Source organism: Haemaphysalis longicornis, unplaced genomic scaffold (genome assembly GCF_048455015.1).
Source record: "Haemaphysalis longicornis isolate Haplotype H1 unplaced genomic scaffold, Haemaphysalis longicornis Haplotype H1 scaffold_1, whole genome shotgun sequence".
NCBI classification, from domain to species: Eukaryota; Metazoa; Arthropoda; class Arachnida; order Ixodida; family Ixodidae; genus Haemaphysalis; species Haemaphysalis longicornis.
Genome location: NW_027526203.1, coordinates 398,189,036 through 398,203,899, shown reverse-complemented (window position 1 = coordinate 398,203,899; position 14,864 = coordinate 398,189,036). Strand labels below are relative to the sequence as shown.

Sequence of the window (14,864 nt, the reverse complement as noted above, 5' to 3'; positions counted from 1 at the left end):
TAATCCGGAGCCCTCCACTACGGTGCGCCTCATCGCCTGTGTAGCGTCGGCGCGTTAAACCCTACAATCAATCAAATCAATACCGCAAAATTATAGATGAATTGACAACTAACTGAACACGCACACACCAGAACGCACGAATTGTATGCTAATTGCGCACGGAAGCTATGAACATGCAAACGTGCACACACAATCAACAATACTTGAATACAAAACATATACGTTGGTACGTATTACAACCTTAGAGCTCGTTGTGGGAGACCCCATGCCCATGCCATACGTGTACGAAAGATGCCTTTAATTCGGCCTTACGATACCGAATGAGATTATTTGGGCGGACCGTGCTACACGCGAAAACGCAAGAACTATAAATGTGTTAGGGATGATGGTGATAATGACCAAAAAAAGAAATGCACTCATATTTTAGAAGTTTTTAACGTAGAGAAAAACGTCTTAGGAGGATTAAAATGCTTTTTGTGAAAGAAAACGTTATGAGAAATAGTGTTTTAAAAAAAGGGTGCACGCCGTTTCTAAAAGTGGCTTCGGCAGCTGCCGCCACCTTCCAGCTGTAGCCAAATCCGAAAAATTCAAAACGACGGGTACCACGATGCTTTGCCTTTTGCCGCTGTTTTAGTGAACTTCGTCTTCTTCAGATCTTATCCACCAAGAGTGCACAAAAAATCGCCTTATTTCAAAGTTCAGCTACGTTTCCGCGTTAACACTCTGGTCTTGAGAGTTTCGTTGGTTTCATTCTCTTCGCGTTCGAGAGTAGGCAGATTTGAGGCGTTCGTGAAGGCGAATGAGTTGTGTGGAGCTCCTTAAACCAAGAATGACATTAGAGGGAATGGCATTAAATTTTTGCGTGTAGCAGCGAATTAATAGCATTAAAACTGAAGGTATTAAACAGTTAATGTCATTTTTCGTGTAAGTGTGGCACGGGTATAAAACACACTTTATGAGGTTTCTGTCGCTAACGTAAGCGCGCTCTCTTTGATTGACGGGCCTCATGACTAAAAATGCCCTTCCAACGTCTTCGTTGGAAACAGTGAGCGACAAGCCTCAGCGCGTAGCGAGAAAACACTGGACACTGGACAGTGTGACGTTTCCAATACGGCGGGTGTTCAACAGTGTTAGAGATTTCATATGGCTAACACTCTTGAACACCTGTCAAATCACTCGTTTAGCTGGCTTGTGTCATCAGTTTCCGTGAAAAAAAAAAAATCGCGCCGAGCTTGAAACCTTATTCCATCGTCGTTGTGTAGCTCGTTTAAAACTATTTCTCTAACTTTACTATCATGTGTCCCTTCAATAATGATTTCACGTGTGAACCTCCAGCCATCTTGCCGCGTCGTGATCACCCGCAGAAATTTAAATGCATCACGTGTCGTTGCCTCGCATTTGCTCAGTCATTCATACCTCGAACCGCGATAGAATGCAACGATCTGCCATCGCACATTGTCACCGAAACAAAGGTCTCGAAATTTACGGATGCTTTAGTTGTCTGGCCTTTGTCAAGCAGATATCTTTTTGTCAGGTTTCGTGAAATTGAGCAAAGAAGCCTCTCCTAGGGATCACTTGCCTACATACTTATTGCATTTAACGGCCAGCGATCCCCGTGAGTTGTCCAACATTCTAAAGTCCAAACTTCAAATATTGTCTTTTTTTTGCCACCACGAGCACTAAAATAAGAACTTATCGAATAAATTCAAAATTTGAGAAATTTTACCGACGCGCGCTTTTTCTTTTTTTTATTTGCCTGGAAACACGGAGTCAGATACACCATAGTATATCCGGCTCTCCACCAGTTTTTGCGCTTCACACCCATTAAAATATGACCGCTGTGTTATGCATGGACCCCTCTTAGTAAGCATCGAAGTTACTGTGCCACCGCGATACGTGCGGCAAATGAGGCAATTCATCGTACTAGCGAACATTAAGACAGGAACAAAGCTGAAGAGGAGACGAAACACTCGTCTCCTCTTTAGCTTTGTCCCTGTCTTAATGTTCGCTAGTACGATGAATTTCCTAGTTAGTAACCAACTCGCCCAACTTAGCGCAAATAAGGCGTTGCCGAAATGCTCAGCTCCCGTGACGTGGCACAGACTGTGGCGCACTTCAATAAGTGCGCATGTTGCTAGAATGGTTTTACGACTCAGCGTACAGCGATCATATGCGGCATGGCAGTCGGGCCTACTAATTCCACCCCATGCCACCTCTCGCAGACGCTGGTGGTGTTCGGCCAGCGAGAAGGAATGGTGCCCTTTTCGACGCTCCGGCAAGGGAACCGAGCCGCATCTGGATCTTTGCCGAAAAGGGATCCTAGCAGCGTGGCTGCGGTGCTCTACTCAAGCGGTACCACGGGACTTCCTAAGGGCACCCTGCTGTCTCACCGAAACCTAGTCGCCCACATGGTCGCTTCCAGGTGCGATGCTTGCTGGCAGGTGACACAGCGAATGGGGCCTTTTGCTGCCGAGCTTGTACAAGGGTGCCGTTCCCAGCCGCATGTGTTATAATGTTATAACGCCAAAATTTTGGTTTGCCTGCCTGCAGCCTACCTGCCTGCCAACTTGCCTGCCCGCCCGCCCCTTGATTCAGCCACCCGGCGGAAGGTCAATATAAGTTTTAAACCAGACGTTTATATGGGCAAAACATTTCCAAACTACTGAATCTGGTGGCATACTTTTCAACATTGTTCAGAAAACGAAAACATTAGGCAAATTTGAAGCGAAACACAAGTACATAACGCATACTTGCGCTGTTGCTTTAATTTAAGAAATGAACGCGGGCGCAATTTTTGCTACGTAAAACACAAAAAAATGCGTTAATAACAATATTTTAACCACGAAATACAAAAATCGTTCACGCTCATGCCCGGAGCTTGTGGCTCGAGCGCCGACCCGAACAGTAACAAAAGTTACCAACAGATGGTGCACCAGCAGTGCGAAAGAGGGAAAAATAAATTGAATTCAGCCAACCTGTATTGCGCTTATCATGGGACGACACAGACGGGAGGGAAACAGCGTTAGAAGTGAACGGGGAGAGAGCAGAGGCAGTTACTTGGCAGAGGCTGCACAAAAATATTGTATTTCGACGGCATTTGCAGAGAATAGGGCAGACACGCGGCCATTTTAAAGCGAAGATTTGAATAGGTTGGCGAAAAAAAAATCCGGCGGTCCTGTGTACGCAGAAAACTCCCCCGGCGAAAACTCGTGCGTGTGCGCGAGAAAACCACGTTGGAGAGGAGTAAGAAGTAAAGGGAGAGAGGTTGGCCGGGTTTATAGATAAGGGAACTCGCACCTACCGACATTGGCAAGTGGGAACGGCGCATGGGCTGGAGCGACAAGGAGTCTTGCAGGAGAGCGCGCGCGCAGCGAGCTGCTGCGTGAAGCACAGCTCAGGCGAGAACGGCGGGCAGGGATGGTGCGGTCGGAGCATCGTCAAACGTGGCAATGGCAAACGCCGGCCTCACGTTATAGATTCGCAGGTCAACCATCTGTGCAGAGTGCATGGACGCATTTTTATTTTTATATATTGTGGACAATGCAGACATCGCGGAAAGGGGAATTTTTGCAAGGGCAAGCACGTCTTGGTGATTGGTTACATCATTCAAGCTGTTCATGGAATGCGTCGACGTTTAAAGAGCGCGCAACAGCACAAACAACGCCGTCACACGAGTGAATAATGTTTACATTAGATGGCCCTGAAAAGCCAAGCTATATGAGTTTAGCTGTGTTCCGCGGCAAAGGCGCTGTGTTTGACACAGTTGACTTTGAGAACCGAAGACCTGCTATTCCTGCAAGGTTTCGGGGTTCCCGTTCAACGGGACGCAATTTCGGATCCATTGAATGGGCCCGCGGTAATATTAATTTCTCCTCTCCTTGGCTAGAAAGTATCGATTTCGAGTGTGGAAGGTGTTGCTCTGAGATGATGCATCACTTGCATAAATGGAACGCTTTGTAGCCAGTAAGCAGGGAAGACATTTTTTATCAGCGAAATCGTCTTCTGGAGACTTTGCGTCAACCTTGACTAGAAGGATAGCAGCCACTCATCCTGCCATCACCAAAGGAGTTATCCAGGTTGCTGGAAAAATCCCCGCGGGCAAAACTTTGGCGTCAGCTTCACTAAACGTTGCCCCTGGGCACTTTATCTGACTGCAAAATGTTTTAACGCTGGCGGTGTTCGCATAAGTCATTACGCTCGTGGAAGGTCGGCTCTCGAAATTAAAAGAATTTTAGCAGCAACGTGCATTCCTGCATACAAATGACCCCAAGTGCACGATCAGGACAGTGGCAAGTACAGTGACGGAGCAATCCGGGATCGAGCTATGTGTCTACGCTTCTTATACAATGGTGGTTTTGTGCAGGGTCAATGAATTCAAGTAGCATGGAAAACCGGGCTAGTTGGTACAGATTCATCTTCGCAGCGTAGATTCATCTTCGCAATTAATTCATTTCACGGTTCCCGGAAGACTAACTGCAAAAAGACCTGCTTACGGTACTGGTGAGAGAGAAAATAGCCGGCCCCATAAAAATGTCCGAGTTAACCACAACCGTAAATCAATCTGCGCCCCTGCCGGCCTTCGCACAGATGCAAGTGTGCTCGCGCACGTGCCCACTCAGGCAAATATAAGTGTGCTTGAATTTTGCCCGCCTTCGTTCTTGTATTCTACTTCAATGAAGTAACCATGCAAGGGTCAGAGCTGTGGACCAAGGCTGACCTTAGCTTAGTTCGACACAGATGTATGCGAAACGTTACTCTACGAGCGTGTTTCCAGTACATTTTCTCTACACAAACAGAAGAAACACCATGTGGGTAGAAACGTTCGCTACAAGTTTAACTCGTCTAATTTTAACAACGAGCACTCGTCAGTTGTCATATCTATACTGTGACGAGAATCACTCCTTAGTGGCTATTATTTTACAAATCCCAGGTCTCCTAGACAACTATGCTATATTATGGGGCCATAAAAAGCACACACACACACACACACACACACACACACACACACACACACACACACACACACACACACACACACACACACACACACACACACACACACACAAAATTTAGAGAAAAGCGCCAAACTGAGACAACTGTTCTGTCTAAGCCTGCTGATTCAGATTATGTGGCTGCTATTCATTTTCTTTGCGCGTGAATGCATGCCCGCGTGGGCAGGGCGAGGAAGAGCAGGAAGAACTGCTGGCTACCAAAAAAATCACTTGTATACAGCATTCCTCAGATCTTAAACTTGTAACTTGTCCTTTTTGCTCACTTGCTTTGTAAAAAAAATACTAAGTCCCCGTAGGGTGTCTTCCCCACAATGCTCCAGAATGACCAATCGAAGTAGGTTCCCAATTCGGTGGATTACAAAGCCCAACATATGATTATGATATGATATGATATGATTAAAAAATTGGCTGCCGACTACGATACTCTTCAATGCAAAATTTGAGCGCAGCGCGAACCGATACTCTTCAATGCAAAATTTGAGCGCAGCGCGAACTGTAGTCTTGTAGACGACGGGGCATAACTGCTGCTTCGCCGGCGTGCACGTCTGGATACTGGAGTCGGTTGCGCTGAGCCCCTGCTCGGGAGGCTCGTATAGCGGCAGCGGACGACGAAGCACTTCTTTGGTCTCAACAAGTGATCGCATCACCGGCGAAGGCACGACGCGCGTTGTCTCATGAGTTGCCGCCGCGGAGTGCGTCTCGTGCGTGGCACCCTCGGCATACTGCTTCCTCCTCACACATTCGCCATACTCTCCTCCGCTTTCCTCCTCACTCTATCTTCGGTGTCTTGCTCGTTCTCTCGGTTACAACGAGGCCGACGGCGAGGGACGCCGCGAAACCACAGCAGTGGGCGCTTAAGAGCTGCCCTCTAAAGGATGTACAGGGTGTTGCGACGATAACTGGAACACTTTAAAAAATTTTCCTGAGCGATCCGCCGCTCTGTTCGCGCTCAAACTTCACACAAAGGTCGCATTTTGTGGTCTATTTTGTTTGACACCGGGAACAACAACGGTACTTACCTGTTTATTCTGAAAATAAATAAAAACGATTTTCGCCTATGAGAAAATGGCCGCTGATTTGGACGTGCGAGCCAGCGCAAGTTGATGTTGGAACGACGGAACCACCTGCAGAGTGAAACGCATGTTTGGGATTCACGTACGGAGCCAAATGGTGCAGCAGACGATCAGAAAATGCACCTAGAAATGAGCTAACAGACGATCCGAAAACCCGGTTTTCGGGCTCGCACGCCCAAATCGCCGCCATTTTCCCATAGGCGAAAGTCGTTTTTATTTATTTTCAGAATAAACAGGTAACTACCGTTGTTGTTCCCGGTGTCAAACAAAATAGACCACAAAATGCGACCTTTGTGTGAAGTTTGAGCGTGAACAGAGCGGCGGATCGCTCAGGAAAAATTTTTAAAGTGTTCCAGTTATCGTCGCAACACACTGTATGTCCGCAGGGACAACACTGGGGGATTGCATTGCGCAATGTCCCAGCGCAGATGTCCCTTTTCACTCAAATTGAATATTCGGTTACGTCATTTGTTGCATTTTGCACATTAGGCCACTTCGACTGGTCATTCTGGGGAATGGTGGTGAAGACGCACGACGGAGACTATACTTGATTATAATTATCCGCCTTCCGCATGTTGTGCTTCCTCATTGGCCCAGTGAGGAGATGTCGAGCGCAATTGACCGAACGGACGTGCTGCTGGGGACGGCCCCCTTCACCCATGTGTCGGGATTACTGTTCAACAACGCGGTATTTGCAAATGGCGCCTGCCTGGTGATCATCTGTGGCCTGGAGCCGAGTGACCTCCTCCCAGCCATAGACAAGTACAAGGTATGTGTTGTACTTAGTTTCGGTTTGGCTTTGTTTACTTCATGACCACGTGGTTTACCATCCCCCCTGAAGGCGCATCTCTTCTGCTTATATGTGCTTCTACTATCTGAATAATATTTCATACGCCAGGACTGGTATACTGGGGCGCCAATACCGTTCCCTTAGTTACAACATTGGTGACAACGGTGTCGTGACCGCACACCAAACATTCCTGAGCTTTCGTGTCCAAGCGTTGCTGTCGAACGTTCCTGTGGACCGTGGGGGTCTGCCAACGACATGAAATATGCTACGCTGCTCCCCGCCGGCATTCCTCCTTCCGACAGCTGGCCATCTACCCATGCCATCAGAACGAGTGGAACAAACGTTCCAGATGCACATGCTGGCATCCACAGCCGCCGACTTCAAGTCGGAGCAATGCAGGGCCACTCTTTGGCATAGTTTGAGCACGGAGTACAAGCGTACTGACAAGACGCTACAGGCAGCGTCCAGCGCAGCAGGCTCGTCAAAAAAGGCGATGACAGGTCCGGTACTGCACTCGCCACCTTACGGCACCTTACGGGCGCCTTCACCACAATGCTCCAGAATGACCACTTGAAATGGCCTAGTGTGCAAAATGCGACAAATGCCGTGGCTGAGCATTTAATGTGATTAAAGGAATACTTGACCGCGAAGTATATATAGACAGGCCCGTTCCGAACTACTAGAACTTCTGACATGGGACGGACACCTCCACATGATTTAACTCAAATAAAACCTTGAGCAGGCACATTTGAGGCCATATGTTAGTACATAACCGAGAGTACCCGTGTTCTTTCAATTAAGAAGACACGTTGGGTTGGTTTCTCAGAAGAATAAAAAACGAGTTAAAATGCGCTGAAAGGCGAGATAAAAGCAACGATAAATAAGCAGCTCGAGCTCGAGCTGCTCCAGGCATAACGAGAAACAAAAGTTGGGCGCTGTCCTAACAGGCGGCATGTGAGCAGTGCGAAGGCGCGAAGAAATTTCATTGAGCAAACCTCCACAAATTCATCGTGAGATACGCGAAGAGGGCAGAGGAATGGCGTGAGGGGTGAGAGCAGAGAGCGGAGGCGGAGTTATGTGGCAGAGGTGGCAGAAGACGATCCTCTTACGACGACGTTTGCAGCGAAGCCAGTGGACACGCGGAAAATGTTTTTGTGGTCGCCATGACCACTTCCTAAGGCATGCAACATTAAGCGGCGCGTTCAAGGCAGAGTCCACAAAGCTGGATTTGATGACGATACTTCCTCATGTGGCAGTGCTGAGCAGGATTTAACTACGCAGAGTCCCGCGCGTACAGGAAATTGGCATGTGTGTTGTGTGCTCCGGTTCATCTGGGCTCTGTCTCAATTTTCTCAGATCAAAAAATCAGCAGCTATTTCAGAGTGATTGCTCGGCACGTCATCCTGCTTTATTCTCAACGTGCAATTTGCGTGCGACGTGTTTGGAAAGGCAGACATTCGGTTCACAGGCCGCGCCGCGTCGCTTTTTATGGTGTGCACCGAGGAACCTGTCTGGCTGGCCTAAAGCGGATTCAGTCCTCGAATCTTGAGGTTTCACCCCTCCAGTACATCCCCCGTCAGTTCCTCCGCCACCATGTTGATGACCCGGCATCGTCACATTTCCAAACATTAGTGCTCGCAACGTTCGAGGTCACCTTCAACCAGCCTTGGCACGTGACTTAGCTTCGCGTTGTAGTTCTGAAAAGGGCCGTGCTAAGGGTTCTGCCATCGTGTAAAGACGCTGAAAAGCGTGCAGCCTGCTTCCGAGCTTCGCCATCTGTCATATTCTATAGTAAAGTGAACTTCCTAGGACGCTCAAGCCTTGACATCACAGCGCGCATTGATGCTTCTCAATTGGTATCCCGATTAAGGCGAAATCCTTCACTGCCCAATTCTGCCAGAAACCGTCGTTGTTGCTGTCGTAGTTTTTGTTGTCCGGTACATAAAATGACCGCCGGTGTAAAGAGTAAACAAAAAGCACATTTCAGCTTTGTATGGGAATTGAACCCGGGTATCCGGAGTAGGAGCCCAGTGCATTTACACTGTGCCACCTCTTCACGTAGCCTGCAATGGAACAAAGGTAGACCAGCGAGAGGTGCGCGACAAGTGAACGTGACCGCACGTGAGTAGAACAGGTGCACTCCCGCAGCGCAGATTGATTCTGGGGATAATGTGACGTTTGCCACCAGTCAGCCTGTTGAAGTATTTCGCGCCGAAAGATGAGGAAACTAACGCGAAGAAAGGAAAGCAAACACGAAAGCAAACCAGGCTTTCGTCTTTAAAGCACGTAAGAACACTTAAGTGCCCCGAGGCATTTGTTGCTGCTCACAAGAAAGATGGCAGCATCACTATCAGTGTTGACGTCCTGAATCCCAACAGGGCTATTGTTCCAGATAGTGTCCAGATGTCTCACACAGGGAAGCTTCTCCGTGCAGCTGCAGGCGCTTTTGCCCAAAGCTTGACTGGACTTGTGCCCACTACCGGGTTCTCATGCACCCTGACAGCTTTCATCGCTCATGACAGGCCTTTTAACTTCAAAACAGCGTTTTCAGTTACCTTCTGTTCCACCAGCGTTTATGAAGATAATGGCTACAATCCTTCAAGATGCCCGGGTGTGTTGTTCTACTTCGATGTTGTGACTGTCTTTGGCAAGAGTGCAGAACACCGTTTGAGCTTGAAAACTTTCTTGTAAAGATCAATGACGCTGGCCTGTACAGTTGAACAAGTAATGCCTGTTTCAAATACCAGCATTGTCGTTTAATGGGTACTATATCACCGCTCACGGTCACCGCAATATCACCGCACGCAATATGACCACTTTAGCAGAACGTAGACTCGATAGTCAATACCCCAGTTCCAGCTGATGTCGCCACCCACCGCTCGTCCCTAAGTTTCGTAGAATACGAATCGAGGTGTGTCCCGCGCTTGGAACAAATGGTTGAACCCACGAGCCTCCGCAAAAATGAGTCATTCATATGGTCAGTCGAAGCAGAAAGCATTTTCATGGGGGCCAAAGGAGAGGCTACGTAAAGTACAATTCTCTACATGTTGGATGCATCACTTCCAGAAATTGTCTCGACCAGCGCTTTAGACTGAGGGCTGGGAGCAGTTCTGCAGCTACAAGGTGGCCATGATCTCTGCACAGCTGCTTGCGTGTCTCGTCTTCTGCAACCAAAGTAGAGAAAGTGTTTGGCGAATGCACTTGGGCATGTGGCTGATGGCACAATCACCATTGAAGTTGCCATGTCAAGATTACAACTTACCAGTATCGTTGGTGTCTGCTATATACAGTCGCAAGGACGTGGACGACGCCTTCTGCGAATTGCCCCCTGAAGTGCGAGGAGACTCCTTTGTAATTACGGCGCCGGCGAGTAGCGCAGCGGTCTACAAACACAATCAGAGGCTCCTTCTCCGCCGCCAGCTCTTAGCTCTGGAGCAGAGCTTGCTAGGGAGGCAGAAACTGTCTCGTTGCTTGAGTCATCCGGCACGCAAGAAGGAATACAAGCAAGGCGTCCTCGTACATGCTTGACTGAAAATCATCGTGTATTTCGTCCTGAGTTCCCGGGCACAGCATACGTCAACGGACGAAAAAAACCTTTCTACCCTATTCGTGAAAAACTTTCTGTTGTTGGTATCCTACTGCGCGCAGAGCGCTTCGTTGTTTAGTCCTTCCTCAACCAGTGAAAACGGCCGTGAAAAACTTCAGCATCTGCGTGAAGGCAGATAAGTCTACGATGACATCGCCAGCACCATTACAGCTTCCTGAATGGCCTGAGTGACCGTGGCACGGTCTAGCGTTATTTGAGGATACTCCAGTCAAATATGCTGTTGGGTTAGTTGCGGCATATTGCTTCAAGAAAAAGAGCGCTAAAAACCACGACAGAAAAAACGAAGAACTATGCGCATCTTTCGCGTCGTTCTTCGTCGTTTTTTCTGTCATTATTGGAGGCATGGAGCGCACAGCTAATAACGTATTTGCAGCCACGGTTGTTGACTATTATAGCATTCGAAATGGCCAGAGGTATGTTTCTGTAGCTACGTAGTTACGAGCCCAGTAAAAGACATACAAAAGGTGTATGACATACCAAAGCTGTATGACATCATGTGAATGCGATCTTTTCCCGCTCACATTGCCCTAAATTAACTTATTACACTTCGCCTGTTTTGTGTTCTCGCGTGCAATGCCTGGGTGCGTGTGCGCGTGCTCAAAAGGGAAGAGTCAGATCTGACGTCAGAACCTACTTCGGAATCGTCAGGTAATTCAACCCCCCTTTTTATGGTGTGCTTTACAGGGACACTGAAAGCAGTTGTGAACATTTTTTTTAATTACCATACCAGATTGAAGTCTAGAATGCGTAGATCAAGTTCTGGGTTTTCTTGGCCGATTTGCGTGCAATTGTAAAAGGAAAAGCGCATTCAGAAGTGCCGATTCCCTCACATCTTTCTCCCTGCCTATTTGCTGAGGTCGGTTGTGAAGACACCCTGGTTCATCCTCAGGGCTCAAATCCTCAAACGTACATGATTGCCGGCATTTATGACCTTTAAATCCTGAGGGTGAACAAATACAAAGCCCCAACGAACCATGGAATGGGCTAAAAGGGAATTTTAAATGGTCCGATAGCATGAGAACCTATTAAAAACCAGTGTGACGTCACTGCGATAGTTGATGCGTGAAGTCAAGTCAAATCAAGTCGTTTTATTTCCAACAAATTTTGTTGGGGGTCCCCCAGGCGAAAAGCGGTCATAAACCACTTGAAAGTGCCTCGGGGCCCGTACAGGCAGCGAGACATCTGAAGTTGCAGAGGCGGCAGAAGAGAAAACACCAAGCTTACGGCGCTTGGTGTTTTCTCTTATGCCGCCGATTACAGAAGGACTGCAGCTCCATGATTCCACCAGATGGACGTACTATTCTGAATTATGTGGGTTAAACTGTACGACTTATAGCCACAAATAAGATTTCTACAAGCTCTATTCGACGTTTTTTAAGGAGCTTTGGTGTTGCTAATTTTTTCCCCACCTTCTTTTCGCGGCGCTTCCCTTTCAGGCAACGCTGATGTTCCAGTTTCCTACTTTTCTCCAGAAGCTTGTCAGGAGTCCTCTATTGGAAAAGTTCGATGTGAGCAGCATAAAGAAAGTCTACGTGGGAGGAAGCACCATGCCCTCTGTGGTCGCCGAAGAAACCCTCAAAGTCCTCTCCCTCGACACTTTTGGGCAAGGTACGCACTGCGCTCGCCAATGTACCTTGCCGCACACACACACATCACACAATTTCACACACAGCAAGAGAAAATTCTGATTCTAGACGAATGCGTTTACCAATATCTCTGTGTGCATCATAGTCCAAATAAGTCATAGTCATAGTCACAGTCCAAATAAGTCATAGCCAAATAAGTTATAGCCATAAGTGTCATAGTCATAGTCCAAAGAAGGCTACACGTCGAATACGCAGCCAGAATAAAATGGAGCTCGGTGACAGCCGTTATCAGACAAATAGAGGTGCACTGGAATTGCGTGATAGACATTCACATACTAGTATAGCGTGGCCGTCCTGCATGTACAGTTAGGGTTACACGTGTCTTAAGGTGTAAAAGAGAACCACTTACCTGAGCCAATGCAAAGAACTTCATTTACCCGAGCGATGTTTACACTACGAGCATTAACCATCGGCGTCAGAGACACGTGGATCCACCTCCCCGACGAGAGCACGTACGGTTACAGCTAAGAGTGACCGACCGCAGTAGCTCAGTATCCAAGGCGCTGCGATGCCGAGCCCAAAGACGCGGATTCGATCCCGGCCCGGCAGTCGCTTTTCAGACGAAGGCAAAATGCGAAAAGAACTGCGTGTCGAGACTTCAGCGCACTTTGACGACGTCATGGTGCTCACAGTTAATACGCAACCATCAACTACGGCGCGCTTCATGGCCCAGATGTGGCTTCGGTGCGTTAAACCGCCATAATTTTTGTGCCGTGAGTAGCCCCAATCGGTGTTTAACGGAGAAACACTATAGTGTTTCGCCATTAAATGGAATCGCGTCGCCATGACCAGGTATGCCATAAAGCTACCCTCCCACCGCACATACATCTCGTTTCATCATTACCTATCTGCAATCACGAAAGCAGCGAAAGCACGCTTAGCGGTTTCGATTCCCCCTGCGGTTTGAATACCAGCGGCAGCCGCGGTTCCAATTCGAGGTACGCTTACGCGCCCTGTCCCGTACCATATCACGCCCCAGTACACATTTATGACACTGCCACGTTCTTTAGTGCTGAAATACACTTATGAAACTCGCTTATATTTAGTTTGTTGATCAATAACTGGACTATGTACCACGTGGATAGGGTTTAAGAACACCTGCGAGTTTTCGTCTATAAATGTTCTTAAAGGGCTTTCTTTTCGTTTGCGCTCAGCCCCACTGTGTGCTCATTATTGTAGTTGCCCTTTCTTAGTTCTGCCCTGACTTGTTGTTAATTATGCACTCTTTACAGGTAGCCTTCACGTGGAAGACGGGAAAATATAGTTTTCCAGTACAGCTGTCGGTGTAATTTTACGCAAGATGGCTGCCTTGGACGATGGCGCTGACTTAAAACTTAGGCGCAGTGTACTCTTTGCCACAAAGTTGATGGCAAGCTTCGGGCCAAGGTGTCTTAACGAATGACTCTAAGAGTACCAAAACAATATTCGCAAAGCGGTAAATGGCCGCCTCGGCTTCTTTTGCCGGTGCGTAGTACTTTTCAAAGTGATAAAAATACCCTAAAGGCAGACTCATTTGGGAATTAATTGGCGCCACTTACGTAGGGAATCGTAAACGTGTTCGCTCACCTCCTCTCTGACAGGCGTGATAATGATAGTCTATGTGCATGTAGTTCTTCCTTTGGTCTTCTGTCTGGTTTCGTGTACCGACTGCGGAAGTATAGCGAGACGCCGAAATTAAATTTCCCGTTGCAAGTCGGCGCTGTCATTTTTGCTGCTTGTTGTGTCTTGTGATTTCTTTGTTTTCGTTCTTGGCTTACTCCTTCAGCCTTTCAAAATGCTTCCTCACGACGCTGGCCAAACAACCCGAACTAGACATTGGCGCAGCTTGCACTAGTGGTGCAAGGCTGGAGAAACAGCAGAGCTGGAGGCAGTAAGCTAAAGGTATCAGAAGCCCGCTTCACATCCCATGCTTTGTGCGCGGTATATTTGATACCTGCAAGCGCCCCAGACCACACCGAAGGTTCTGTCCCAGCGATGATGACTTTGGTTTGCCGCTATTTGCCCTTAGTTGGCCTTGCGCCATTAAAATCCAAACACCATCATTTCTAAGCGATGTCCGAGAATAGCTAAACTGTGGGCGTTCGAGAATAAGAGAAAAGAAACAAAGACAGGGAGACGAATGTTGGCACCTTACCGACATATATGATCGGGTTTTTTCTTTGATTTTTTCTGTTTGCAGCATACAGCCTGTCGGAAACGTTTGGAGGTGGAACGATAGCGCCACCAGGCTACACAGATTACGAAAGCGTCGGTCAGCCCATCTGCCTGACACGGATAAAGGCATACTTTATTTTTTATTTCCTAGAAATTCTATGAATTCATGTATAGTATGTGTGACGGAAAGAAAGCCTAAACATCTTCCATGTCAAACCAAAAAGAAATTTGATCTAAGCATTTCGTACGCGTTGTGAATGCGAAAGCTTTAATGTAAATTGAACACCGCTGAGTGCTCCTTCGAATGGGTGTGTTGACCTTGCAACCCATGGAAATTGGCGAATCGGCCCCGGTGTCCCCAGGGCAGCTGTCAGAACACCAGGGCAGCTGTCAATGTCAGTTGCCTGTCCACCGTGGTGGGTATGTGGTCAGGCCTGCAGCCGTAAAGGGACACTGAAGTGATTTGTAAACATTGCGGGATTACTAGCGCAAATTGTAGTCCGGAGTTCATAGGCCATGTTTCGACCACTCTTAGCGCGTTTACGCGAATTTATTTACTAGAAAAATTAATTTTGAAAATGA

At 47.7% G+C, this 14,864-nt stretch overlaps 1 protein-coding gene across 1 annotated transcript in view; it reads left to right on the top strand.

Annotated features, from left to right (window-relative positions):
- Window positions 1-14,864, top strand: part of LOC144155359 (luciferin 4-monooxygenase-like) — a 60,661-nt gene that overhangs the window by 25,943 nt on the left and 19,854 nt on the right. Inside the window, exons 4-7 of the mRNA XM_077686731.1 lie at window positions 2,223-2,422; window positions 6,683-6,854; window positions 11,919-12,090; window positions 14,308-14,408. Coding sequence (XP_077542857.1) covers window positions 2,223-2,422; window positions 6,683-6,854; window positions 11,919-12,090; window positions 14,308-14,408 — 645 coding nt within the window. The remainder of the gene's footprint in view (window positions 1-2,222; window positions 2,423-6,682; window positions 6,855-11,918; window positions 12,091-14,307; window positions 14,409-14,864) is intronic.